Consider the following 25377-nt stretch of genomic DNA (forward strand, 5'->3'; position numbering starts at 1 on the left):
ACCACTTTCAAAATGCTCACCACCGACTTGGCCCCCTCCTCCGGCGATGCCTTCATCAACGACTTATCCCTCGTCCAAAGTCCCGACAAAACCCGTCGCTTCATCGGCTACTGCCCCCAATTCGACGGCCTCAATTCCGTCCTCACCTCCGCCGAACACATTCGCTACTACGCCAAGATCCGCGGCATCAAGAAAAACGAGCTGAAGGACATGGTCGAATGGGCTCTCCACGAGCTGAATCTGACGGAATATCGGAACATTCCAGCAGGAGAATATTCCGGCGGGAACAAGCGAAAACTCTCCACTGCCATTGCCTTCACTGGAGCTCCGGAGGTGATTTTGTTGGATGAGCCAACAGCTGGTGTGGATCCAAAAGCACGGCGATTTTTATGGGACGTGATAAAGCGCATGGTAAAATTTGCTTTCAAAATATGATGATTACTCTTCGTTCCTTTTTTTAGGTTCAAAAGGGCCATGCAATTGTACTCACTTCACACAGGTACTGTCCAAAAAAAAGATTTATTGGTGCTTTCGGAACAAATAGAGAGAGAGACCCTTAACCCAATTTTTTAGCATGGAAGAATGCGAGATCCTCTGCGGGCGATTGGCGATCATGGTGAATGGGAGCTTCGAGTGCCTCGGCCAAGGGTCCGAAATGAACACACTTAGCCACGGTTAATCTCACTCGATCCAACTCGTGAGGAGTGTCAAGTGGATCTTTCTTTTCTGAAGGATGAGTAACATTAGTGAAATTCCCTGATTTTCTGACTAACTACCAGTAGTTGTTCATTCGGTAAATCAAGCTCCTCTCAGCACTTGAAAGCCAAATACGGGGAAGGATACATTGTTGCCATACAAGGAGAAAGAAGCAAGCATGACAGTATCATCAACGGCCTGAGCGAGCATTTCGCTGATGTGAAAGTAACTGAACAAAGATCCAACAACCTTCAGGTACCAATCCCGGGAGGTGTCTGGAACCGACAAAAAAATTTCGACAAATTTTGCGTGGAAATTTTCAACCAATCAGAAGCCTAGATTCGGAAAACTGGCCAATCCCCAGCCGAGTAGCCGCCCACGCAAATTTTGTCGAAATTTTTTTGTCGGTTCCAGACACCATCCCACAAATCCATCCCCAAAGCCGATTCTCCAACCTCCCACTTCAGCTTCAACTGGTAGAAATGAACAGCCTGAAAACCCTGTTCTCATCCCTCCAAGAGATGAAAAAACAAGACCTTTTGACCGACTACAGAATCTCCCAAACCACCCTTGACGACGTTTTCATCTCTTTCGCCAAGCGACAAGGGAATGAAAAGACCAAAGCTGAAATCAACGAAGAGGATTTCCAAGTCGTAGAAATTCCGCCGAAAATTTCGGAAGCTGAGAAATCCGGGAGTCAAGAAACCAATTTCTAGCGCTTCGGAGCTCTCTCATTTCTAGTCTAGTTCAATTTTAATTCTTCAAAAAACGACCTGTACATGTGTGTGAATAAAACGATCATTTTTCTAGATTCTCGAAATAGCCAATTTCTTCCAGACGAATCAAATCATTTCGAAAAAAATGAAAAAAGCAGATTTGTCAATTTCATTTTTTAAGAAAGAGAGAGATGGAAAATAAGAAGATTTATCTGAAGATTACCGGAAGTCGTAAAAGTAAGAAAGGGTTTTGCTATTGAAGTCTTTATCTTGTAAAAATTGATTAACGAGGTCGAAAAGAACAAAATTCTTGAATTCTTAATTTGCTTTTTGTTTTTTCACTTCGTTTATTGATTCTTGAAAGTACTCGACTAAATTAATAAATTTTAAAATCCAATTTTTTGTGAGGAAATGCGATTAAAATGAAAAGCGTGGGCGTTTATCACAAAAAAGGCGCGCTCACGTGACTTTATTTCGAGAAATAAACGTGACGGGTCACTTCCGCTTTTCACTATTTTACGAGTGCGCGTTTTTTGAAGAAAAAACTGGGCAGCGTCGGCAGATCGCCCGGGGGCGGACGGGTTCTGCCCCGCGGCGCGAGAGAATGATAATTGATAGAACGAGAAATCATCAATTCAAAAGAGAGATTTTTTTCTGGGTCGAAATTTGGGCACACGGCTCTCTCTCTCTCTCTATACTTTTTCCGTGTAAATATTTGAGCACTCGCTACTAACTGGACCGGCGCACTCGCCCCAGGCAACAGCTTTTTCGTATTTTTGATGATTTTTTCAAAAATCTTGGATCTCCACATTCCTGGGCGATTGCGCGCGGCTGAGAGAGAGACGCTGATTCGCCCATTTGTAAATTTAACCGTTTATAATAACTCAATAGTAACTTCATTCATTAGTTGCCCCATTTTTACGAGTCGACAGTTTACGAATCGTAGCAGACTCGATTTGGACTCGCACCAGTGCCCTTAGAGAGAGCGTTTATTCCTAAAGAAGAGAGATTTATTCATAGAAAAACCCATTTTTAACAAAGAACTCGATAATTAACGAATTATATTTTACTATTTCCTACATTTGAGGAGCATTTTACGGTCATTTTTCATTAAAACCGACCCTTTTCGACCTTTTTTCGGTATTTTTTCCATAAAAACGGCCTTTTTTAATGAAAAAATAGTTTAAAATTGATAGCTTTTATGATAAGCCATGGACTTTCAGTCGAAAAGGGGCAGGTTTTTGTCAAAATGACCGTAAAAACTCCCGGATTTAAGAAAAGCGGACAGATTTAACTTCAATAAAACCCATTTTCCGGCGATCTTTATTTGCCGAAATCCCGGAAATCCAAGGATTGAAGTAACTAAAGATCGCCGGAAATCAGGGTAAAACAGTTCTAGATGAATTTCCTTTTTGGAAATTTTTTTCTAGAATTGTTGTCGTTGAGTTGGATCCAAGAGAGGATTCAGTTCAGTTCGACTTTTTCGGTTTTGTCGATTTTCGATTTTGAGAATTTTAAATTTGAGATGATTTCCGTTGAGTTTCTTTAGAACTCCCCATAATGAAAGCTCTTTGTTATACGCAAACAACGGGCGTGTAAAGAGAGAGAAGGGCCCTATTTGGCTAACTGGCCCTGTGCTACTCTACCCCCTCCCTCTATCATCTCAGCAACTCACTTCTTCGCTGCTCCTGCCCCCCGCTCAGAATTTTTCCCATTTTTTTTGAAGAGACTTTCGCCAAACATTCTTCACTCGCCGCGGGGAGAGAGAGGCATGCCCTGAGGCATGAGAGCTTAGCTAAGGGTCGAGAGGAGACAATCGCGGCCACCAGGTGAGGTCAGTTGCCAAATCCTGTCCACAAAGGCACCTTGCCAGTACAACTAAGAAGAAAATTGCGCATGTAAAGCGCTATTTACAGAAAGAGATGGACTTTCTTACTGTCACTGGCGGAGGGAAGAAAGCCTAGACGGGTGTTTGGGCACACTTTTTAATCATCCAAAGACCTTAACATCCGCTTGGTTTCTTCACACCGCCTGTTGACTCGAACGACGAAAACGAACTGGAAAATAAGGGTATCAACTTCGAGAGAAATCAAAAAAGAGAGACATTTTTCCCACTATCTAAGAGTAGTACTACGCCTCGTTGTCAATCTATTTGGAGGCACTTTTTCCCTCGGGGCCAGCTCGCTTCACAATTTCACCAATCGCCACCCACGCCATTTTCTAACCGACTCACCCGCCGCAGGCCCAGACAGCAGCATCGGCCCAAGGCGCGTAGTAGCGAAACTAACGCATGTTTTTCCATTTTCTTTTCGGCGCTTTGTGAACAGAAATCCAAAGAAGTGGTTCTAGCTGTGTGATCGTGAGCGCCCGAGGCGAGAGCCCCTTCTGATTTCTGTTTCAAAAGCGTCGTCAACTCGACGATAAATTTGAAGCTCAAAAGAATCATCACTCGATTTACGGCCTTTGTTTGATTTCGAAAATAAGGGACTCCCAAACCAAGAGCCCGAGCGCACCCGTTTCCGCCGAACAATGACAATAGGGGGCAGCGAGCATTGTCCCCATAAGTGGTTTGTCCCGAATAAAGAACGAAAAATGGCCAGAGAAGAAAGCGAGATAGAGAGAGAGCGGGCCGTTTATCTCGCTGGCCGGCGACTAAGGGTGTCTCTCCTAGTCGATATTATCGATCGTAAAAACTTTCGTTTTTTTTTATCCACCTTTTTTTCAACTCAAATTCCCACCTTGGGAAAAGAGGGGGAAGCACGCTTTTCTTCCTTCACCTTTCTCCATCACCTGAGGTATCTACGAATTACGATTCTAGAGCCGGACTAGGTAAACCACGGATTGCTTAGGGGCCGATTCGAGCTTCCAACTCGCAAATCGATAATTATAAAAATGCCCATCCTAAGCAAAACGGAAATTACCTGCTTCGCCCTCAGGTGCACTCGACGCAGAAAGCGTGCTTCACTCGCCTTGGGCGGTTTTTTTTTCTGTAGAAGGGGAAGTGGGGCCACCCACTGAGAGATGAGAAGATGGAATTTCCTCCGCCGGTGGAAGCGCTCCCGGATGGAGCGGTATGCAAATGGAATTTGCAGAGTCTGATAGTGAGATAAAAACCCGATCAATCTCACTAGACAGAAAACGAGAGAGGCGAGTACAGTCAGTTCTTCGATGTGTTAGCTTAACCCGTCGTAGTCAGGGCGACGGAACCGCGTCAAAGGGCGGTTGAGGCAGAACCCTGCCTCCTGATAAATGCCTTTTCATTGACTAGACAACAAAAGTTGGGACTGGTTGTAAATTGGAATGGATGGATCGCTAGAGTCTCAATTTTACGGACAATCAGCGTTTTAACGAGCTAGATCTTTTATTAATTCCTTTTTCATTTTTATTGTCAAAATAAAATGCTTCTCACAAGCTTGATCGGGCATAAAATTACCAGACGACCCATTGATGCTCTGACTGTCGAAGGAACGCCCTGCTTTACTGTAATTTACTGCAAGAAAAACGAAAACGAAGGTTCTCTTCTGAAATGTTTATTATTTATCTTTACTGAAATGAGTTTCATTCATTTTTTCTTCTTTATATACAGGAAGTTCGTGGAATAGTTTTTTTTTCGCAAATATTTTTTCTTGGTACACGAAAAAGTTACAATGTGGCAGTTACAGTTGGGCATGTTTCTTATTTAATCTTTGTAGAGATAATAAATTGGATAAAAATTAAATGAAAAGAGGAAAGGTTTGGAGGGAGAGTTACAGTATTTCTTGTTTTGGGCTACCTGTAGTTTCGTTTTTGAAATTAGCTACTGTTTATATTTTAATATCAACTGCGTTTTATCGACTTGTTTTTTGGTTAATCCGACTTCCTGTGGAGCTGTGGATACAGTGAGTTTTACTAGCTGACTGTATGTTCGTAAACATCAAGAAAGCAGGTTCTTGAGCAGATTTTTCTCCAAGAATTAACAAGGAAAAACCCAGAGAGTAAAATTTAAGGGTGTCACTTTGTAAAGTCTTGAAGAAAATGCTGCACTAGAATCTGAACCTTGATGTTTACCCTCTTATTAGCAAATAAAGGTAGGCTAGGATTCATATTTTTAGGTTCATGTATTACGCATTTTGAAATATTTCAATGATGAAGTCTGATAAAAAATGAAATGAGAATAAAAAGCGTTATGGAATGAATGCGAGTAAGCGTGCGAGCACTGGCGACGCATCCTGACGAGAGGCGGCCATTAACGAAAGCCGATCTTCGAAGCGGCTGATCATTGGGACGATGTCTTTTTCGCCGTGGGAAACGGATTGTTCTGTCAGGCAGAGGAGGATCGTTGCGGCGTTGATTCGGACGGCGCGGGTGAGGCAGTCCTCCCGATCGTCGGTGAAATCGTCGAAGAGGAAGTGACCGGCGTTTTGGAGGAGAACTCGGAGACCTGCAGGAGGCTGGGGAGGACCGGCAGCGATCATCACTCGCTTAGCGACGGGCTGGTTTGGCTCGGTCTTTGCAGCTCCTAGGACTCATGAAAAGGCTGAAAGATTGAGCGTTATTTTACCTTCTTCAGTCGTGCGTTTCTGAGGCAAGAGTTTTCCGTTGACAGGAGTTCCATTTTTCTGCAAAGATTCCTAAAAAAACGAGTTTTTCCGTGGCTGAAATCAAGGAAGAGTACCTTTTTCTGACTCTCGTCATTTTCTTTGTCCGAGTGGCTTTCGGATCCGTTTTCCACGGGCAGAGCTTTCTCTGCTTCTGACTGTGATTTCGACTGTAAAACTGCTGATGCTTCTTTTTCCTGAGAGGACGTTCCGTTGACGGTTTTTTCGGGAATGGGCTCGAGTTTTGGCTCCATTTTTGGTTTCACTTTCCCGACGCCGCCACCAACCGAGTCTAAGCTGTGGTTTGAGTCTGAAGTTGAGTCTATAATAAGTGATCTACACGGGACATCCTCGCTAGAAAAATTACCTTCGTCGACTTCCGAGATGCCATTTGCCACTCCGTTGGAGATTGGAGAGGCCACGCCATTGGAGGGGGTCGAATTGCCGTTCGAAGAGGGACTGGGGCTTGTAGCATGGCCATTGGAAATTGGGGGGACAATCGGTTCATCCTTGAAATCCCCTTTTTTCATGCGAATGCCGACGAAGCTCTGTCGATTGTGGCTGTCGTTTAGCACCTGGGTAGTAGGAAAAATCTCCCTCACGAGTCGGGTAAAGCCGGAAACGTCGAGAACGGGGGTTCCATTCACGCCTGCAATTTTCAATTCTTGCGTGGCTTTGGTTGTGTATTCAGTGAAGACGCCCGAGCGGGAGAGCAGCTCGTTTTCGTCGCCGAGTTCGATGCGTTTTCTGATGAAAGCACGGGCGAAATTGGCAGATGCGGCTTGGATTTGGGATTGGTCTTCTTTCAGGCCATTTGCGACTAGAAAAGGTAGAAATAGAATTGGGAAAATGAAGTGGGAAAAGCTACCTTGTCCTACAGGTCGCAGTTTTTGAGGAGTTTGGGACTTGGTAGCATTACTGTGAACTTCTTGTTGTTGGGGACGGAGAGCGGCTTGCTTGGCAGGAGAGGAGTGAACAGAGTTGTGAGGAGTTGCGGGATGGGGAGTTTGAGCTTGAGGTTTTTGAGAATTCGGAGCGGAGGAGTTGGCTCCTTGGAGCGGCGCGGAGGTGGCGCGAAGAAGACGCGGCAGACGAGGAGTCACGATCAAAGGATAGTGAGTTACTTCGCCGTGCCGAGGGCCGAAGAATTTTAACTTGCTGAAAAAAGAAATGGGGCTCGATGAGAGGGAAACTGAGCTACCTGAAGTCGCAATTTCGACTTGAAAAGGAGAGCAAATCGACGAGGACAGCGATGTTCTCTGCTTTGACCATCGATCTGGCCATTGGACTCCTGGCAATAGCGACTAATGCCTCTAGCGTCGCCACCAGCAAATCGCAGTCAGGAAGTGTCAAGTTCGGAATGATCATTTCCGACATATCTGGCAAGTACTCCAGCAAAAGTTCGGCTTTTTTCTGAAGAGTCTCGAGCGTTTGCGTTTCTTCCTCTGCCGGATCGGGGGTTTCTTCGTATTCTTTGCCGTTGTCGTAGACTGTTTGCTCGAGAAGAGAGGAGTAGATTTCCAACACGCGGATTTGAATGACTTTATCGGAGCGACGCATCAATCGGACGAGCATTTCGAGGATTAGGGACATGTATGGTTCGTCGATCCAAACTGAAGAAGAAAATTGAGAAACTATCCTATGAGAAGCTGCTTTTTACCTGGGAGTTGGACGTTCTTATCAGTCTTATCGCTCTCCAGCAGCATCGACAGCGTCTCGAGAGCTTGCTCAATCAATCCAGTATTCTCCGAACTCAGGGCACAGCGAAGAAGAAAGCAGAAAACTCGCTCGTTTCGTCGGATAATATGCGTGTCGAGGCGATCCTGGACGATGTTTCTGAGGATGACCAGGACTTGTCGGATTCGCTGGCCTTCGCGGTCCTTTTCTCCGAGAAGGAAGGGCTCCTCTGATTTCAGATGAGGGGGAATAAAGTCGGAGTAGATGCCGAGGAGGGGTTTTAGGTCGTCGTTTTCGCTCAAAACTTCGTCCCAGTAATGCGTCAAGCTACAATTTTAAAAATTATGCTGATATTTCATCAAATTTTTCCTCAATAAATGACTGAAAAACATCTATTACTCACAATAGTTTGGAATTGGCCTGCCATCGTTGGCTCAACTCGCAATCGTGATCTTCTGGGACTCCTACATGAAGCATCAGAGCATCGAGAAGGTGTGGGCAGCGCTCAAGACGCAGTCGTTTTTGTCTGTGATCGGAGCAGTAGAGCAGAAGAGTGTTGAGGATGAAGTTGACTTCGTTGGGTAAGCAAGAGTGGAGGGAATTGATGATTTTCCATTCTGGCGGGTCAGGTTTGTACTGAAAAGGAGGCTCAAAAGGGGGCGTAGAAGATACGCTTACCAAGGACTGAAAATTCGGGTCGAAAGACGAAGCCTGCTCTTGGAACATCCTCCTCCTCACGTGACGATCGTAAGACTGCGAGTACGAGTCTTCCCTGACCTTCCTCGGTTCGGAAAGAAAATCAAGCGCTCCTCTATTCGGATTCTGCTCTTCTTCGTCATCATCTGCTGGATCTTCTCCGTAAAGTTGCAGTCGTTCGAATGACTAAAAATGCTCGTTATATAAAACCTTTTATCAATCCTGATCAAAAATGTGATTAACATGATTGTAAAATCGAATTTGCGACCGGCGGGTATGTAAATGTAAATTCGTAATTGAATAAAATGTAAATTGCGCATTAGATGAAAGTGAATTTGTTTTACCTCCAAATATTGCTTGTAGATTTTTCTGAGGCCATAAGCAAGCGTTGCGGATGGTGGAGTCAGATTAAATGCTAAAAATGGAAAGCATAAATACAAAATTAAATGATTCAAAAATAGAAAAAGGAATGAAGGAATGGTTGTTTTTACCTTGAAGAATATCTTGCCACTTATCTTCTTGGCTGAGCGTGTGACTACCACCTGTTTCGGGTTAAAAATTGGGGAGAAAAATTCTAGATACAGAATTGAAAACCAAAAGACAATTAAAATAAAAAAGTCTTATAAATTATTTTTGAAAAAATTAAGGGAACAGAACAACTTATCAGTGTTATCTTTTGTGAATTACATGTTAGGCCAATATATAATCAATTTGATGAATAAAGTATAAGCGCTTAATTTTTCTTGACCGAAAGTAGCCTTACTGCTGTCCTATATTTTTCAGCGCGCGTTTGAACTTTTTTTATCTGGGTGTCAGAAAGTTCAACTCCGAACGCAGCGCGCTCCACTATTTTAACCCTTTTCCTAATTTGGTGACTCTTTCAAACAACAAGTACAGGCTCACGGGCTTTCCCGCCAAATTCGGGTCCCTCGGCGGCGGCATCTTCCCCCGATCACGATAGTACGCATCTAGGCTTCTTGCGAACTCTGTCCGATCCATCCTTGCAGTAACTGCCACTCCAGTTGTTGATGTTTTTTGTTGATGCTCGGTCGAAAGAAGATTGAATCTCCAAGGGTTGAATTTTTTAATTTTTGCGTTTTTGTTTGAGTTTTGTTCAAATCATTACCGATTTCGTCAGTCTTAATCTTCAAAGTTCTGTTAGTTACTGTAGTTCACAGGGGATCAAATTGCGAACATCGCATAAATAAGGGAGTGAGAGTTGAAATGAGTTCGAGGGTACTTCCTGTAAGAACAACTCATCCTACAAGCAACTACAGTACCCTAAATGGACTAGTACATAAGTTAACATAATTCAGTATAATTATGAATCATCAAAAACAAGATTAATCAGTAATAGGGTCAAATTAACAAAACAGAACTTTGGATAAAGAAACTAAGTTTTTCTACTGATAAATGACTGTAAATCAAAAAAAGAACAGTATTCTTCCATCTGATAGCCTTAACCCTAAACTTGGGATTTTAAACTATTTTTCTTCCGCCCTAAGTTTTCTTTTAAACTATAACTTCTACTGCTAGTTCGATTCTTTGCGCTAGTAAATCAAGTTTTTTCGTTAATTTTTTTGCATTTTTACGCGGCGGCGCGCTATGTTCTTCCTCGGATGAGTTGAGATAGCCTCATTCTCTCCAGTCTCGCCTTCGTCTCTCTCTCGGTATCGTCTCGCGCTCTGGGCTCGCGCCCCTTACGCTCACTACTCTTAGCTCCGCTCCGTCAAGGGAAGCACGGAAGAAGACAAAAATTTGTAGCCCTCGCTCTCGATGGAGAGGGGCGATTCAGCGGCAGGTTCAGGCAGCGCGCCAACCCTCGATCCTGATTGGTCGCACGCTGCAACGGCGCACGAGCTCAGCGGCGTCGCTCATTGGACAAGGGGAAATGAATACCCAGGGGGAACTAGGGTGCGCCAAGGGTTTCCCGCGGTAATTCATTTCCCCGGGGTTCAACGTTCAAATAACCGGCCGGAAGCCAAGGATTCTTGAAAATTTTCAAAAAGAAAATTTTCTGCAAGAAGTCCTTGAGCTTTTAGGTCGGGTTATTTCACCGGAAAAGCGGCGAAAACGCTCAGAAATTTATTTTCTGCTTGTTTCCACGCGAAATTTTGATTTCAGAAGACCTTCCTTGCGAAAAATTAATGTTTTCCGTACTTTCAATCCGTTTTTACAGCTTTCACTGTAAGAAAATGGCGACAATCAGATCAAATTGTCATTAATTGCCCTCATTACCGCCTTGTTCTTACAGTCAAATCTGTAAGGACAGTTTGAAAGTGTGGAAATCATCCATTTTTCGTAAATGAATTGCTTTGGAAATCAAAATTTCGCGTGAAAACATTCAGAAGATTAAATTTCTGAGCGATCGAATTGATCTTGAGTAAACATGTGACTACGCTGGATGATCCGCGCGCGCCCTACTCCACCACACTTACTAGACAGGCAACTGTCAAACGGCTTCGAACGCCACGAAGATTACCTGACAAGAGCCCAGGCTCTCAAAATCAACTCAACTAAGGCCTCGTCTCTTTCCTGCTCAATTCCAGCTAAAATTGCCTTTCAAAATTCATTTCACGTTCTTAATCCAATTTCCTGCTAAAACCTAAATTTCGTCTTCAATTTCGCTAATAAAACGGCCCCTGGGCCACTTTCAATTGAAACACGCTCAATTCAACGATGCAGGAGGCCATTTTAAAGCGCTCAGGAATGCTCGAGTTCATCCAGCAGTGGGAGAGGCAGAGGGAGGACTCCACGACATATAAAATAGGGGGGTTCTCCGGCGCGCGAGAGCTCTTTTTCATCGCAAAAGTTCGAAGTTTTGAGATAATCGCAAAACGCTAACAGCCACCAACTTCCTCTACTCTTTTTTCGAGGGATTCTACAGTGAAACTGCGTCTTACAGGACGAGAAACTGTAGCTAACCTAACGAAAGTCTCAATCCTAATTTGACTATCATCATCAATGGAAGGCTTTTTTCCTAGATTCAAGTTTATTCATTTCTATCTCCATGTTGTGCTGTTTCAGGGCAGTGTAGTGCGAACTGTGGGAAGGAGATTTAAAAATAATGCTTTGTTGAGTGTAGAATTGAAGCTAAAAATCTTTTTCTGTTGAACTATCAAGTATCAAGTCAGGAATGCCCAGCAGTAGCCTCGGTCTAACTTTCCATTCCGTCGAGTCGTTCGGCGTGAAACTCGATTGCTGCGCTGAGGATATACGAGAGCACAGGCTGAAGGGCGTTTTGACACGAGGAAAGAGGGACGAAGAGGTTACCTGATCGGCGTAATTACATAACTCCGGGTGAGATATGACCTCGTTCGCGATTGGAAGTTGCTCGGAATTTGTGCAGAATCGGAGCAACTGGTCGACTAGTGTATCTTCTATCGCTTCCAATGGTTGATGCGCGTTTTCCAGCGCTCGCTAAAGAGAATCAAAAGGGATAAGAGGGCTTGTTTCTATACCTTCCAAGAAGGATGCTCTATTTCGGAGCTTATGAGGCGAGCCCAGATCAGCGTGTTTAACTCGTTTCGTTCCCTGGGTTCGGCTAGGTCGTACACTTGCATCGCGTTTTCAACATCATCTGAAGAGATGCAGTTGCAATCAAGGAGGAAAATGGACTTACCGATAGTTATTTGTCGAATATTTTGATTGGTAAGAGCGTCGATGATGTCATACACGTCGAGAGCTGAAGAGGTGTTGGAAACGCGCAACTGTGGATCCGGAATTGTGTCTTGGAAATCCAGAAGTTTTTCTTCCTTGATCGCTTGAGTCTCATCCGGAGGAGGAGCCCCTCCCGCGATGGAGGCAAGTTTAGCGAGGCTGATGAGTGTTCGTCTTCCATACGCATTCGAATCGTCCTTTGCTTGCTCGACCAGTCGCTCTCCCGCTTGGTCAAAGTTGTTCTCGCGGATCATCAGCATCCAGCCGTGATCGCTGTCTTCTCTGACGAGCTCGGCGATTCTGCCGCCGAATTGGACAGCAATGTCGACAAGTTCTTTCCCAACGAATTTGCTTTTGATGAACTCTGGAAATTCTGGAATAAGGAGGTAGCGAGCGAAATCCTTTTCATTCTTCGTCGCTAGAAAGAAAGAATATGCTGGGAGTTTAGGTTTGATAAGAGGTTGCTTTTGATTTGCTAGAGTATGAAATACTCGTTTCTGATTGGGTCGATGAAAGAATAAGGGTTTTTGATTGGAAAAATAATGAAAAACTTGTATATAAAGAAACCCAAACCCCATAAAACCAACAATTACCTTGGTAAACCTCCAAAAGCCCACCAAAATCCTGAAATTGCTCGGCCAGCAATCCCGCTTCATTCCATCGTTTTCGCTCCGTAAAAATCGCTACGCATTTTTCGCGAATGCTGACAAACTCTTTCTGCGATTCTGAGTTTGAGTTTCCTGCTTTGACGTGAACCAATCTGTCCGAAAGAAGAAATTTCGACATGATGAAGAGTTGCTCGATGACTGTGGCACGCTGTTGCTCGAATTTTTTCATGCAAGAAACGTTGATTGTCGAGAGGAGGGTTTTCAACCAAAGTTGGGTCCAGAGGCGAGAGGTTTCTTGGTACAAATCGGCGTTGTCTTGGCGGAAAGAGGCTGAAAATGGACGTTAAGAAAGTTCTCTTCCTTGATTTCAAGATAGAAAGGTCATCTCCGTTACTTACTGATTGCGCCCAAAATCGAGCAAATCGTCTGATTCGAGTGATGAATCAAATCGAGCTCTTGAACTGTCGGCGTTCGTTGCTGAGTCTGGTTGACAATATTTTCGCAGAATTCAGAAAGCGCATTGACGATGTCTCCAACTTCCGTAACTTTTGCATAAAAAACGTCCTGTGGCGTGAGTCGCTGAGGAACTCGCGACCCGATTGTGGTCAAGACGCTTTGAATCGCGTGACCGATGACTGTTTGCAAATTCGCAGGGCTGGAACGAAGAGCAGCGGCGACGGCGAGTTTTTCAGCGTCCTGAGCGATGATGCCGAGGGCTTCTCCGTCGACGGAAGAGGCGACGAAGGAACGGAATACTCCGTGGGTAGCGATCTTTTCAGCGAGTTGCTTTTGGATCAGAAGTGGTTTTCCAGCTTTGAGGAAGGCTTTGTCTTTGATAATTAGCAGCTGCTCGTGATTAAACTTTTTTGTTCTTTAGGAAAGATGAAATATTCGGAAATGGGCTGATTAAATTATTTCCAGCTGTTTGTATTTTCGTGCAGATATAAATAGCTGCAAGAAAAGAAATTTTCATCAAATAAAATGAAGCAACAATGAAGACGAAATATCTTAATGTTTTATTTTTTAAAACTTCAAGATAACTATTTTTCATATTGAAAACCGACGAAAAACCTGAAAATATCAACAAGGGCAACAAGGGCAGCAAGGGCAACAAAAACAACAATGCTAGAGATGTTCGCGCGAAAGATGAGGAGTTTCCTAGAAGACAGGCGCGGAGCGCATACTCTCTTTGATTGATCTTCGTAACGCCCGGTTATTCTAGATGCTGTTAAGTTTTTTTTTGTTTTTTCATAAAAATAGATAGTTGCAATGACGAATCTTAACGATAAAATAGGTCGATTCATGCACTTTGGCTTGGAATCAAAGGCGTTGGAAAAAAAATTTCAATATGAAAATAAAAGGACTTTCGTTTTTCGTCTGTTCACTTTTGAGGAAGATATTGATCCAAGAACTTACTTTCATACTTATGCTGCATAAGTTATGCAAAATTTCTAAAACGCAGAAAATGCATTAAATCAACAATTCTAGAGACGCGCGCTCAAAAACAATAACAGAAGCCAACTCAAAAACAGCGCAACCTCTCAAAACCTGAAAATATCAACAAGGGCAACATTGTTGCCCTTGTTGCCCTTGCTGCCCTTGCTGCCCTTGTTGCCCTTGTTGATATTTTCAGGTTTTACCAAAACCGATAATCAATGAAACAAAAGCTCTTCCAGGCATTTTTGCGTGTCATTTTCCTGTATTACTTTTCTACAAATAAAAAACTTTAGCTAGTAAAAGATTCAAGTGTCAATAATTGTAAAAATAAAAAAGTTTTAGATAGATCAGGTCGATAGATGGTTTGATTGTGATAAAATGTAGCTATAAATCTGATTGTTTTTAAAATAAAAAGCGCTGAGAAAAGAATCTTTCACCACAAATTTGAAAATGAAGCAAAAATTAAAACGAAATTTCGATAATTTCTCTTGTGGATAAATTATCGAAAATTATTTTTATTCCTAAAAACGAAGTTTTAATCAACAGCAAAAAGGAAAATATTTTTAGAACTATTGAGACCATCAAATAAAATCTTTCATAAAACCAATGAGTATTATCTTTTCAGAATATCATTAGTAAAGCCTTTCCTTGAGGCGCCGCAGCGGCGCGACCAGTCTCCGACCATCTCGGATCATGAGTTGGAATTTCATTGATAAAATCGTGGCTCAATTGAATCGCAGTCGAGTTCACATCCCCCACAGTAGCGAGCAGTCCTTTCGCTTCATTTTTATTTCCCCGTGCAAACTGCAAAATCGCCGCCTGAAGTCGCAACTTTGGATTGTCAGATCCGGCCATTTGCTCCATCGACTCGATCGATCCCATCGACGAGATCTCTTCCGTGTAGCTTTTCGATCTTCCGATCATCGTTTCCGAGAGCGTCTCCGTGTTCAACTTTTGCATCGTATTTTTCATCACCAACCCTCTTTTCGTCAAAACCACCACTTTTCCGTCAAAAGCGCCGACCGACAAAATTTCATCGAGTTTTTCGACGTCGCAATCTTCGCCCAACCAAAGTCGACTGGCTGAAACAACCGCTGATTCAGTCATGTAAGGGAGGATTACGGAGGCTTGGTGGTTTTGAGGGAGGCTGATGATTTTCGAGTCGAATTCGTAGCTTTCGTTTAGCATTTCAGAAAGGCTAAAAGAGGGAGGAAAATGAGGCCTTCTTTTCAACCAAAAAATCCCGCTTTCTTATTGGTCAAAGCCTGTTTTTGAGCGTTTTGATTCGCCAACGGCATTTTCCCTCCCTAACCTGATAATCTTCAATTTCATCTTTTCGCCAAAAGAAGAAAGAAAGCCAATGTACTTGGAGTTCCCGTAAATGCTCAGCAAAGAATCAGAATCATCATCAATCACGTGTTCCTTCTCCATGGACGTTCGCAACTGCGCCTGGTCGCCCAAAACATCCCAAAGTTGAATTTCGTCTTTTTGAAAAATCAAAACTAATTCGTCGACCATCGTCGACAGCGGCGGGTGCTCAAAAGTCTCGCTGCTCGCCCAAAGCGAACTGATTGTTCTGCTCAAGAAGCCGGTTTGCTTCTGATTTCGGTGGATTCTAGCACTGACGGAGGAGTTGGAGATGGAAAGGCCGACGAGACCGGCTTTGGAGGTGACGGCGACGATGCGGTTTTTTGAAGAGTGGAGTTGTTGGACGATTTCGCCGGCTTTAATTGGATGAAAAAGGGGGTCCAAATTCGGGTCAGGAAAATATTGACAAATCTGTGCGATTGCAATAAATCGAAGCTATAAATCTGAGTGTTCAACATAAAAGCGCAAATCAGGGGTTCTTTTGCATGAACAGATAAAATGAAGCAAATAATGAAAGGATCTCGAAGAAAAATGTACCACTACGAATCTTGATTTACATCTCAGAACAAAAAATTGACTGTGTCACTTATCTTACCGGGAAAATAAAATTGTGTAAAAGTCAAACAAAATAATGATCTTATCTGTAGATAAAGATTGTTTAAAAATGATGATATCAATCTTATCTTTTCTGATAAGAAGAAACAGGCGCTGAAAGATTAAAAAAGTCGATTTTGCTTTATATTGATGCTATAAATCTGATCTTTTTTCGCATAAAAGCGAAAGCGAAAATTTGTACTCACCAAAAAATTTGAAAATGAAGCAAAAATTGAAAAGAAATTTCTGTAATTTAGTTTCTTGAATTCGAAATTAAATTATCGAAAATTTTTTTTGATGAATTTCAAGTTTAGGACCTGAAGTCCCGAATCATCAATTACGGCTGTCCTCGCGTGTGCGATTCACATTTTCTATGTTTCAAATGAAATAAATTTCAATTGTGATTGAAAAAAAATCAAGCTTTCGTTCATCCATTTCCTTCAACAGGCACTCTAAAATCAATCCACCTCGTTTCATCAGAATACTTCGGCCAAAACCGGCCAGATCCAGAAATAGAAATAAAACAAGCAGATTGCTCGACAATCGCAAAGTTCTTCGCCGAAACATTCGAATTGACCGGCGTCTGCACTCTGAAACTCGTCGTCTTTTGGTTCATTTTCCAGCAGTGGAGGCTCTCGCCCGCGGCGACGCAAGCCCAGCCATCGTTCAAAATCGCAGCGCTGGAAACGGACTGGTCTTTTAGCAGCTCGGCGATGTGTACGGGAACGCTAGAACCGCCCCCGAGGCGAGAAGCGGAGGGAGACGCCCGGGGCGAGTTGCCGAGTCGGAGGCGGGAGCGTTTTGAACTACTCCCTTTTGGAGTGAACATTCTGAAAGGAGGAAAGGGGTTAAATTTATAATGTTATGAAAATGAGAAAAGAAACGGTTTTCACGATTTTTACGACTTCATTGATTAATTTTTTTAGTCAAAATTCAAATATAAATTGATGAAGAACATTTTCTCTGTTTGGTAGAACAAGAATCATAATTGTGTTTCTCTTGAAAATTCCCTTTTTCTCTCCAAGCGCCTTTTCCGCCTCGACCAATCGGCGCGCGCGTCGAGATTCCCCTTCTCCCGCGCTGGAAATTCCTGCTAGTTTTTCGAATCCTTAGAGAAAGCCCAGAAGATCAAGAAAAATGGAATCGCTGGATGCTTGGGTTCATCAACAGCACTTTGAAAAATGGAGCGATAAATATTTTAAAACTCAAGGTCAGTTTTCTTAATTTTCCCTTTTTCTCCAACTTTTGTTCCAGAGAACCGAATGAACAACGCACTGGTGACCCAACTGATCACCACCACTCTTCGCCAGCAACAGCAAGCGAGAACAACAACAGCAGTCAACAATTTGCTTCAAAATGCGCGAAGAGCTCAAAATAACCTTCCAGACGTTTTCACCGCTCGAGTCACAATTCCTGCAGTTTTTCGAAGAATTCTAGCAGAACTCATAGGCAAGTCTTTCTTATATTCTTTATTTCTTATTTATCTCATTTTTCGATTTTAAAAGTCATTCGTAAACATTATCAGCAATCTTTTATCTTGAGACTCATTTTTTAAACCATATAAATTGCACCTATCGTAGTGAGTTACTTCCTAAACCAGTAAAAAGTTTCATTTTTCTGAGTTCTGAAATAATGAAAATGTGTCTTCTTATATAAGCCAAGCAAGGTGTGACATTCATCTTGCCTGAAAGCGAAGCAAATCATTCAGTCTTTTAGGCAAGAAACTCCAATATCTTGCCAGAAAACCCCTTTTTTCGACCGTCTCGGTATATTCCTACCCTAAAACTCTCTCCTCAGACTCCTGTTTCATCATGCTTGCAAAGATAATTTTCCTGCTGATCATCTACTCCGATTCCTTCGCCACGATATTTTCCCCTTCCCAAGAAGTGCTCGAAAACGTCATCGCCGATTTGACCTCAACTTTTCTCCTCCAAACGACTTTTATCGACGAAGTTTACTACGATGATATCGCACAAATGGACTTTTCAAACGGAATGGGCGACGATCTGCTTACTGTAAGTCAACTGATTCTTGAGAAAAGGGGTTGATAATGGTTTTAGTCTTGGCTGACGCTTCTCAACTTCAAAGTGATGGTGATTTTCTACGAGACGTACTGTACTTATCAATGGGAAGCCACTTTAGGTAAGACGCCGAAGATTTTGGAGGGTATCAAGAGTTTATTATGTTGATCAATTCTTTAGTAAGTTGTCAATAATTCGCAAGTTTTCATTAATCTCCCGGTAGTCGTCAGCTTCTTTTCGTTCTTTGGCACTGATGCAAGTCTGGCAAAGTTCTGAGTCTTTACTGAATCTAGCTTTTCTCGCCTCGTGCCCGAGAACATTCAAAGTTTGCATAACGCCTTTGAAAAACCAGTGGCGATCCGCAGGCTGAGGGCAGATGTGTTCAAAGAAATGGTCGAAGGAAAGACCTTGGCATTGCTTGTCCATGCACTTGAACAAAAGTCGCCAAAGATATTCATTCCTCTTTGGGACCTTACAAGCGCAATATCGTCCATGACTTTCGATATTATTTCGTGTCATGAGACAGCCAAAGCACTGTAAAAGATCAGCCTTGGTTTGGTCACAGGAGTTTTTGTACACATCCGCCGGAAACTCTCTTTGAAAATTTTAATTTGTTTTATAAGTAATTTTACCTGCAATAGTGGCAAAATCCGAGAGTAGGAGTCCTTATAAAAGAGGGTCCTAAATCTCCATCAGCAATGTCCACGGCAAATTCGAAAGGGATTTTTCTATGATCACACATTTCTGATTATTTTAAAGAGCGCCTTGACGCTGCCACTTTCGCAACTCTGGTATTGATCAAGCTCGGTTTCTGATTGTAAACTCAAGCCAGCAACACCAACGAATAAATACGGAAATCTTAGTCATTTGTTGATTCAACATCATATGCATTTTTCTCGCCCCAGGCTCTTTCTTGCGGAGTCACAGTATAATTACATCTGACTCAAGCTCATCATCATTTTCAGGAAAACTGATCTGCGGCATGAAAATCGTCCACGTCAAGTCACACAGCCACCTTCAATGGGAAGCAGACAACCGTCACGTGAAAATCCTCGAGTGCCAAAAAGTCGGATTGAAAGGCGCTTTCTGCCGCTCCTTATTCAAGAATCTCTCCGCTCTGCTCATGGTTCCAGGCCACATGACGCCGCTCTTCAACAAAATGAGAAGAGCGATTTATGACTCCGCTGCCTGTACAATCGTCGTTCGAAATCTTCAAAGAGTCTAACATTCAAGCTATCCTTTCTGTAGTAACTTTTCGTAGAAAAAAACATGTCAAAATTGAAATTTTAAAGTTTCTTTCTGTTCAAAATATGGCTTATTTTCTATAAAAGAATCACTGGTAAAAATATATTGATAATGTAACAAATTCAACAAAGAAAATTATTAAGATTGAATATTGAATTATCCTTAGATCAAAAGATGGAAAGCTCAAGAAAAATCGCGGTCGGTGAAACCAACTCAAGTGAGTCAAGCCATTTTCTCTAGTTCCCCCGGTTTTTCGTGATTTTTTCTCTAGATAACTTGAGAATTTTACTTTTCGGGAAACAATTTCCAACTAATGTTCTAGGACTATTCTATTCATTCACTTATGTACTAAATACATCCTCATTTTTTTGTCGATAAGAGACTCTCACACCCTTCTGTTTAGAGATTAACAATGGCGGAAACCGAAGCTGTTCCAAAAACCGAAGAAAACACCGTTGATTTGAACCCTACTGCGGATCAGTCCACCGAAATCGACCTTGAATACGACTTTGAGGTACCTCTTGCTCCTTCCTTATCTTCATTATTCAACCCTTCTTAGAACTACCCAGAAACTTTCTTCGAAAACTTCAGCAGCACAAAAGATCAGAAAGTCTTCAACAACGGCTCGCTAGTCTGCATTTCCAGCGAGAAACGAGTTCGATTTCCCTGTTGCATTTCCGCGCTTTCTATCAGAATTCCGAAGCTCAACCAGGAATTTCACAAGGCGAAGAAGAGAATGCTCGAAACTGGCTTTTTGAACACTTCTATTGATCTACAACTCCCCGATTTTCGACAGGTACAAGCTACTCGGATTTCCCTTCTCACTAAAAATTTAGGAAAATACGTCTTCTGCCGAAACCGCGCTGCGAATAATCTTCCAGTACGTCTTCCACGGTCACTTTAATGTCTCTCCGATGGCGATAAAAAACGTCGCCGTCCTCGCCGCCTATCTTGAAATCGACCCGATCCTCGAAGCTCTGCCGACCGCGGCGGAGAATTTGGACATTTCAGACTTTGACATCGAGGTTTACAAAAAGATCGCGAGTGGGTTGGGCGAAATGAGTGTGGTTGGACTCGAGAAGTTTACGAATGTCTTTGGCGGGCAAAAACGAAACAAGGTAGGGAAGACAACATCGCTTCTTTTCGATTTACGCCCACTTTTAGCCAGCCCAAAAGCGCACAGCCGCGAATACTGCCACTCTTCAAGAAGCAAAGAAAGAAAGCCCGCAGCCAAAGAAACAGCGGCCTTCCGAAGAACCCGTTCCAGATGAAAACTCGTTTGTCATCAGAGATTCCATGGCAGAAGAAGATAAAGAGGAGGACAAAATGGAGACGACGACAGATGCAGGAGAGATCCCGGGCTTGGAGGAGCCAAAAGAAGGAGAAAAAGAAGAGGAAAAGGCAGAAGAAAAGAAGGAAGAGGAAGCAGCAGCGGCGGAGGAATAGGCTGATATTTATTGAATCCATTTATCTTGCAAGTTAAAGTTACTACTGTCCAAAAATGATGCAACTTCAATTAGAATGAATAAAATTGTCTGATTATCAAATGAAAAATAAACGCTCAAGCTAAAGCTTTTCAAATGAAAAGAAATTTTTGATATATTGAAAGAGGTGGTTTAGAATGATAAAACTGCTGATTCGGAGAAAGAGCGAGAAGTTCTCGCTTGTTCCGAAAAATATCTTTCGAGATCGGAACCTGCCTGCGAGGTTTAGGAAGAAGGATGATCCGGTGAAGGAGATAAGGTCTGGTTTGGTTCACAAATGATTGGGCTTAGAGTTTTGTAAGAAATGGTTTATTTGGTGATACTTACGTACTAAAGTAGGCCGCTGGAAGAGTTGGAAGTTGCTTTCATTATCGTTTATTTCAATTACAATATTGATTCAATGAAGTGCCAAACCCATCACAGAATTCGTCGCACTCAAGAAACATGAACAACTTTTTGCCGACACAGGTGGAATGCGCAAGCTTCTTGGCACAGTCTCTCTCCTCATTTCCTCCTCCGTCGGTTATTGCTTGTACAAAACCTTCCTGTTCGAAGAACTCGAAGAAAACCTATCAAAATCGGAAGAAATTGCTTTACGAGCGGCTTATTTCAAATTTGGAACGTCTCATCTTGCTTATTTAATTTTCCTTTTTCCTGGGTTGAATTGTATCTTTCCTCGACTTTGTTTGAAAATTTGGGGAGTGCAGTTGCTTTCAAGAGCACCCAAGAAATCACCAGTTGTTTTGCTCCAGCTTTATCTGATCGTTTTCGCGTAAGGGGTTTTTTGATCGATTTTTATAAAGAAAATTCTAGAGCTCTTGCTTCTGCAACTTCTATCGACCCTTATTCCATCGCTTGGATCGATTCTTTGCCCGAAGAAAAACGCCAGGCCGCGGAGAGCTGTTTAATTCACCCAGCATCTGGAATTTACGATCACTTGCCGTACATTTATCGAGTTCTTCACGCTGGTACTTTAAGCTACAAACATTTTCAATGCGAAAATGGATTTTTGGATAGCAAAGTCTTCAGCTTTTTACTTGACGAAAACATGAAGGAATCTTTGAGAGTGTGGATTTATTCAAAAAGGTTTGAGTGAAAAATATGCCTTCAGTGGAGAATTACTTGTTTTACTAGACAAGTGCTCATTGGAATGTTTGGAAACAGCAAACAGATGTCATCCAGCGAGCCGTGAAAAATTGAAAGACGATTTAATTTATTGCTTCTCTCTGTAATATTACTGTACCGCTTCTTGTTGGATCGTGTTTTGTGCAAATGTGATGATTATACATAAAAATTTAACACTGTAAGTCAAGTTTTCTGCCGTTCTTAGTCATTTTTGGCCAAAAAGATAAAAAGAGCATTTGGCGGCTTCGGGACGGCTTTCGGACAGTCCAGATGTCGCCAGATGCGGGAGCATGATGCTCCGCGCGAGTGCTCTTCGCGCCGCACGTGCTACAACACTTTTTTGACTTCGCAAGCAAAAGAGAGAGAAAGGGGAAATAAAAATGAGCTTCTTTCAGACTTTCGAAAAAAGCGGTAAATCGAGAAAGATCGAGAAATGGAGGGTGAAAACAATGACGAATCTAGGTAAGCAATGAAAATGAAAGATCCGTTTGCTTGAGTGGTGCTTTTCAGTCAGGAAGTATCAGAGCAAGTTGTCGAGGAGACTGTAGTCGAAGAAACAGTAGTTGAGCAGGCGAGAACTGAGCAAGAGCCGGAAAAAATGGATACTGCGGAAGAAATCGTCCAAGAAACGGTGGAGGAAACTTCGGCTGCTGCGGAAGAGACCGTGGAAGAAACGGTAGAGGAAACAGTCGAAGAAACCGTCGAAGAAACCGTTGAGGAAACGGTGGAGGAGACTGTTCACGAGGAAACAGTGGAAGCGGAGGAAGCAATGACAAACGAGGAAACCGTGGAGGAAACTGTTGAAGAGACCGTCCACGAAGAAGTTGTTGAAGATTCCAATGATGGTACGTACCCGGATGGGTTCCTTTCGTGGCCAATTCGAGAAATGTTCCTCTCGTGGCCATGCACCTCTCGTAGCCATGTTCCCCGAGTGGCCATCAATTGACGCCAGATATGATTCAGAGGAATTCTGATATCAAATAGGGTCTGCCAATCCACCCTCTACTATTTCTTCTAACTCCATTTGAAAAACTCCACTAGAAATGTGACATTCGTTACATTTTCAGTACTGTCGGAATTCTGGTATCAAGAAGGGTCGATCTTTCTCTTAGAAAATTCAAAATAATGATAAATTTATGTTTAAAGCTATAAACGATTCATATGATCAGTTATTATAATAAAAAAAATAAATTTAACGAAGCATCTTTTCAAAAACTCCACTCTTCACTCTTCTGAAGCGAAAATAGCTATAAAAATGCTCGAAATTTTACTATCAATCATGCCGAACTTATGCCGATTATATTATACAGAGTGGAAAATGCAGAAATACTTGCCATTTTATATTTTAAATGGAGTAAGAAGAAATAGTAGAGGGCAGATTGGCAGACCCTACTTGATATCAGAATTCCTCTGAATCATATCTGGCGTCAATTGATGGCCACTCGGGGAACATGGCTACGAGAGGTGCATGGCCACGAGAGGAACATTTCTCGAATTGGCCACGAGGGGAACCCATCCTACGTACCCTGCTCTTTTCATTTTTCATCTCGTTTACCCTTTTTTCAGCTATTCCAGAGCCGATGGACGACGCAGCAGACCAAATCGTCGAGGGCGGCTACGAAGAAGTCGTTAACGAAGAGACCGTCGAGAATGCTGAAGCTGAGGATTCGAACTCTCAGGACGCTAATTCCGCCGACCAGATCAATCTTGAAAACGATGTGATGGAATCAACAACGAGCGTTCCTGTCGACAACGCGGACGACTCTGATTCCGACGACGATCAGGCGGATGATGACAACAAGCTAAACAAAGTAACCGATTCGGATTCAGGTAAAGCACTCACAAATCCTTTCACGATCAAAATCTGTCTGATAGACTCTGACAACGACGAGGGGCCAAAAGAAACCATCGCATCAGATGATGAAGAAGCTCCAGAGCGGCAATACGGAAAGACTGGTCTAGAATCGTCGGATGAAGAAGATGAGGGCGAAACCTCGAAGCCAGCACCTACCGGTACCATTTTTTTAAAGCTTGCAATTCTAAATCCTTCATTCTAGGGCTAGAATCGGACTCAGACGACGAAGGTCCAGTCGATAGAACACCAGCGCCAGAGAAAGCTCCCCCAGCTCCAGCTGCTGATTCTTCAGATGACGATATCGGCCCGGTTGATTCTGGCCCCGTCGTTTCTGACTTCGATCTGATGATGCAAAAGAGAAAAGAGGAAAATCGCATGAAGCGAATGAAAAACAAGAAGAACGAGGGCGCGTTTATTTCGGATGTTGATGACTCGATCAACTCGATGATGAATCGAATGAAAGAAGCTGCTGATGCTGATAAAGGTAACGAGAAAAAGAAAAGGGAATGTTGATTGGAATTTTAGAGGCAAATATCAACCGCCGCCCAGGATTCCGCAAAATGAAGATGCTGAAAGAAGTGGTCAAAAACATCTCAAAAAGCGACTTGAACGAGGTTCTCATCGAACACGGAATCATGAGTGCCCTTGCTGACTGGATCTCTCCGCTTCCTGACAAGTCACTGCCATCGTTGACGATTCGAACCGAGCTTCTCAAAGTCCTCAAGAGGAACTTCTTACATGTTTCCGCCGAGACTCTCAAATTGTCTGGAATCGGTAAGGCGATCATGCTGCTTTACAAGCATCCAAAAGAGCTCCGAGAAAACAAGGTAAAATAGGGTTGAAAAAGACGTGTTAAAGATTGTTCAGCAAATCTGCCGAGAGCTGGTTGCAAAATGGTCGCGCCCGATTTTCGGCCTCAACGACAACTTTACATCGATATCGCGCGAAGCTCGAGAACAGCGGGATTTTGAACTTTTGCCAAAAACCAAAAAGAAGCGGCTGAAGGAATCGACCGAGGGCAAAGATGAGAGTCAGATGGAAGAAGCTGCCGATGTAAGAGCACTCTTTCAAGCTTCTTTCTACCGTTTTTATTAGGAGGAAGCCCTGAAACCAGGAAGAAAAGGTTTTATCAATCGAGCTCGAGTTCCAGCGCCGAGTAATCAAGAATACGTCGTTAGACCCAAGGTAAGCCCTTTTAGCTTGGTTTTTACAGCTTTTCCGCTTTTTCAATTCGTCAAAACAATTTGTAGTGGAATGTCGACGATGACGATTCGGGCGACGATGACAACCCTCGTCCAAAGAAAAAGCGAAGAAATGTGCCACACAAGAAATCTGCCGCTGAGGATCGTCTAGATCGACAGCTCAAGGTACACTTAACTCTATTTCTTCCTAAATAACTCTTGAATTCCAGCGACAAATGGACGCAAAACGAAGCAAAAAGATCGCGCAGGGCGCAAAAGTCAATCTCCAGAAAATTTCCCTCTGAGCAACAGAAAAATAGCAACACTGCTTCATGTCTTTTATTTTCAAAATTAGTGTGCGCGTTTATTTTCTTCTCCACCCATTTTAAAGTTATAAATATCCACCGAATGCTGCCAACACCTAAAATTCTAGCTCT

At 42.8% G+C, this 25377-nt stretch overlaps 9 protein-coding genes across 13 annotated transcripts; 5 read left to right on the plus strand and 4 right to left on the minus strand.

Moving 5' to 3' along the window:
* LOC145697721 (uncharacterized) lies at positions 1 to 1486 on the plus strand. Its single transcript, XM_081774938.1, has 4 exons — positions 1 to 411; positions 462 to 499; positions 574 to 951; positions 1164 to 1486. The coding sequence occupies exons 1-3, from the start codon at positions 13 to 15 to the stop codon at positions 677 to 679; spliced, it is 543 nt and encodes a 180-aa protein (XP_081631064.1). The 5' UTR covers positions 1 to 12; the 3' UTR covers positions 680 to 951; positions 1164 to 1486.
* Positions 1487 to 4933: 3447 nt separating this feature from the next.
* Positions 4934 to 9507, minus strand: LOC145710900 (uncharacterized). Of its 4 annotated transcripts, none has more exons than XM_081788613.1 (12): positions 9225 to 9507; positions 8854 to 8903; positions 8707 to 8777; positions 8345 to 8548; positions 8070 to 8302; positions 7650 to 7993; positions 7191 to 7602; positions 6858 to 7147; positions 6357 to 6809; positions 6067 to 6281; positions 5953 to 6022; positions 4934 to 5910 (listed from the first exon to the last, which is right to left on the minus strand). In XM_081788613.1, the coding sequence occupies exons 1-12, from the start codon at positions 9359 to 9361 to the stop codon at positions 5576 to 5578; spliced, it is 2814 nt and encodes a 937-aa protein (XP_081644739.1). In that variant the 5' UTR covers positions 9362 to 9507; the 3' UTR covers positions 4934 to 5575. The 4 variants fall into 4 exon arrangements, with proteins under 4 accessions (XP_081644739.1, XP_081644738.1, XP_081644736.1 ...); XM_081788612.1 differs by having other exon boundaries at positions 6067 to 6299; XM_081788610.1 differs by having other exon boundaries at positions 6067 to 6311.
* A 1828-nt stretch (positions 9508 to 11335) lies between these two features.
* LOC145712276 (nuclear pore complex protein Nup133-like) lies at positions 11336 to 14052 on the minus strand. Its single transcript, XM_081789964.1, has 7 exons — positions 14047 to 14052; positions 13029 to 13491; positions 12616 to 12960; positions 11985 to 12440; positions 11824 to 11942; positions 11636 to 11782; positions 11336 to 11591 (listed from the first exon to the last, which is right to left on the minus strand). Exons 1-7 carry the CDS (start codon positions 14050 to 14052, stop codon positions 11520 to 11522), a joined length of 1608 nt encoding a protein of 535 aa, XP_081646090.1. The 3' UTR covers positions 11336 to 11519.
* Positions 14053 to 14673: 621 nt separating this feature from the next.
* LOC145712278 (uncharacterized) lies at positions 14674 to 16858 on the minus strand. The gene is made up of 3 exons (XM_081789965.1): positions 16555 to 16858; positions 15380 to 15791; positions 14674 to 15265 (listed from the first exon to the last, which is right to left on the minus strand). The coding sequence occupies exons 1-3, from the start codon at positions 16856 to 16858 to the stop codon at positions 14689 to 14691; spliced, it is 1293 nt and encodes a 430-aa protein (XP_081646091.1). The 3' UTR covers positions 14674 to 14688.
* Positions 16859 to 17079: 221 nt separating this feature from the next.
* Positions 17080 to 19416, plus strand: LOC145707058 (uncharacterized). Its single transcript, XM_081784538.1, has 5 exons — positions 17080 to 17239; positions 17284 to 17478; positions 17827 to 18044; positions 18090 to 18171; positions 19016 to 19416. Exons 1-5 carry the CDS (start codon positions 17167 to 17169, stop codon positions 19273 to 19275), a joined length of 828 nt encoding a protein of 275 aa, XP_081640664.1. The 5' UTR covers positions 17080 to 17166; the 3' UTR covers positions 19276 to 19416.
* Positions 18201 to 18858, minus strand: LOC145707068 (uncharacterized). Its single transcript, XM_081784548.1, has 2 exons — positions 18683 to 18858; positions 18201 to 18645 (listed from the first exon to the last, which is right to left on the minus strand). Exons 1-2 carry the CDS (start codon positions 18790 to 18792, stop codon positions 18219 to 18221), a joined length of 537 nt encoding a protein of 178 aa, XP_081640674.1. The 5' UTR covers positions 18793 to 18858; the 3' UTR covers positions 18201 to 18218.
* Positions 19417 to 19437: 21 nt separating the features above from the next.
* On the plus strand, positions 19438 to 20867 carry LOC145707047 (uncharacterized). The gene is made up of 5 exons (XM_081784527.1): positions 19438 to 19512; positions 19699 to 19809; positions 19855 to 20091; positions 20132 to 20413; positions 20460 to 20867. Exons 2-5 carry the CDS (start codon positions 19708 to 19710, stop codon positions 20739 to 20741), a joined length of 903 nt encoding a protein of 300 aa, XP_081640653.1. The 5' UTR covers positions 19438 to 19512; positions 19699 to 19707; the 3' UTR covers positions 20742 to 20867.
* A 26-nt stretch (positions 20868 to 20893) lies between these two features.
* On the plus strand, positions 20894 to 22091 carry LOC145707078 (uncharacterized). 2 transcript variants are annotated; one of them, XM_081784559.1, is made up of 4 exons: positions 20894 to 21043; positions 21203 to 21551; positions 21593 to 21865; positions 21914 to 22091. In XM_081784559.1, the coding sequence occupies exons 1-4, from the start codon at positions 20917 to 20919 to the stop codon at positions 21969 to 21971; spliced, it is 807 nt and encodes a 268-aa protein (XP_081640685.1). In that variant the 5' UTR covers positions 20894 to 20916; the 3' UTR covers positions 21972 to 22091. The 2 variants fall into 2 exon arrangements, with proteins under 2 accessions (XP_081640685.1, XP_081640693.1); XM_081784567.1 differs by having other exon boundaries at positions 20894 to 21038.
* A 178-nt stretch (positions 22092 to 22269) lies between these two features.
* Positions 22270 to 25361, plus strand: LOC145695607 (uncharacterized). The gene is made up of 10 exons (XM_081772597.1): positions 22270 to 22366; positions 22415 to 22749; positions 23471 to 23734; positions 23780 to 23917; positions 23962 to 24243; positions 24285 to 24586; positions 24627 to 24812; positions 24855 to 24944; positions 25010 to 25126; positions 25171 to 25361. The coding sequence occupies exons 1-10, from the start codon at positions 22338 to 22340 to the stop codon at positions 25243 to 25245; spliced, it is 1818 nt and encodes a 605-aa protein (XP_081628723.1). The 5' UTR covers positions 22270 to 22337; the 3' UTR covers positions 25246 to 25361.
* Positions 25362 to 25377: the final 16 nt, after the last annotated feature.

The sequence above is a fragment of the Oikopleura dioica genome, chromosome 1 (assembly GCF_907165135.1).
Source record: "Oikopleura dioica chromosome 1, OKI2018_I68_1.0, whole genome shotgun sequence".
NCBI lineage: Eukaryota > Metazoa > Chordata > Appendicularia > Copelata > Oikopleuridae > Oikopleura > Oikopleura dioica.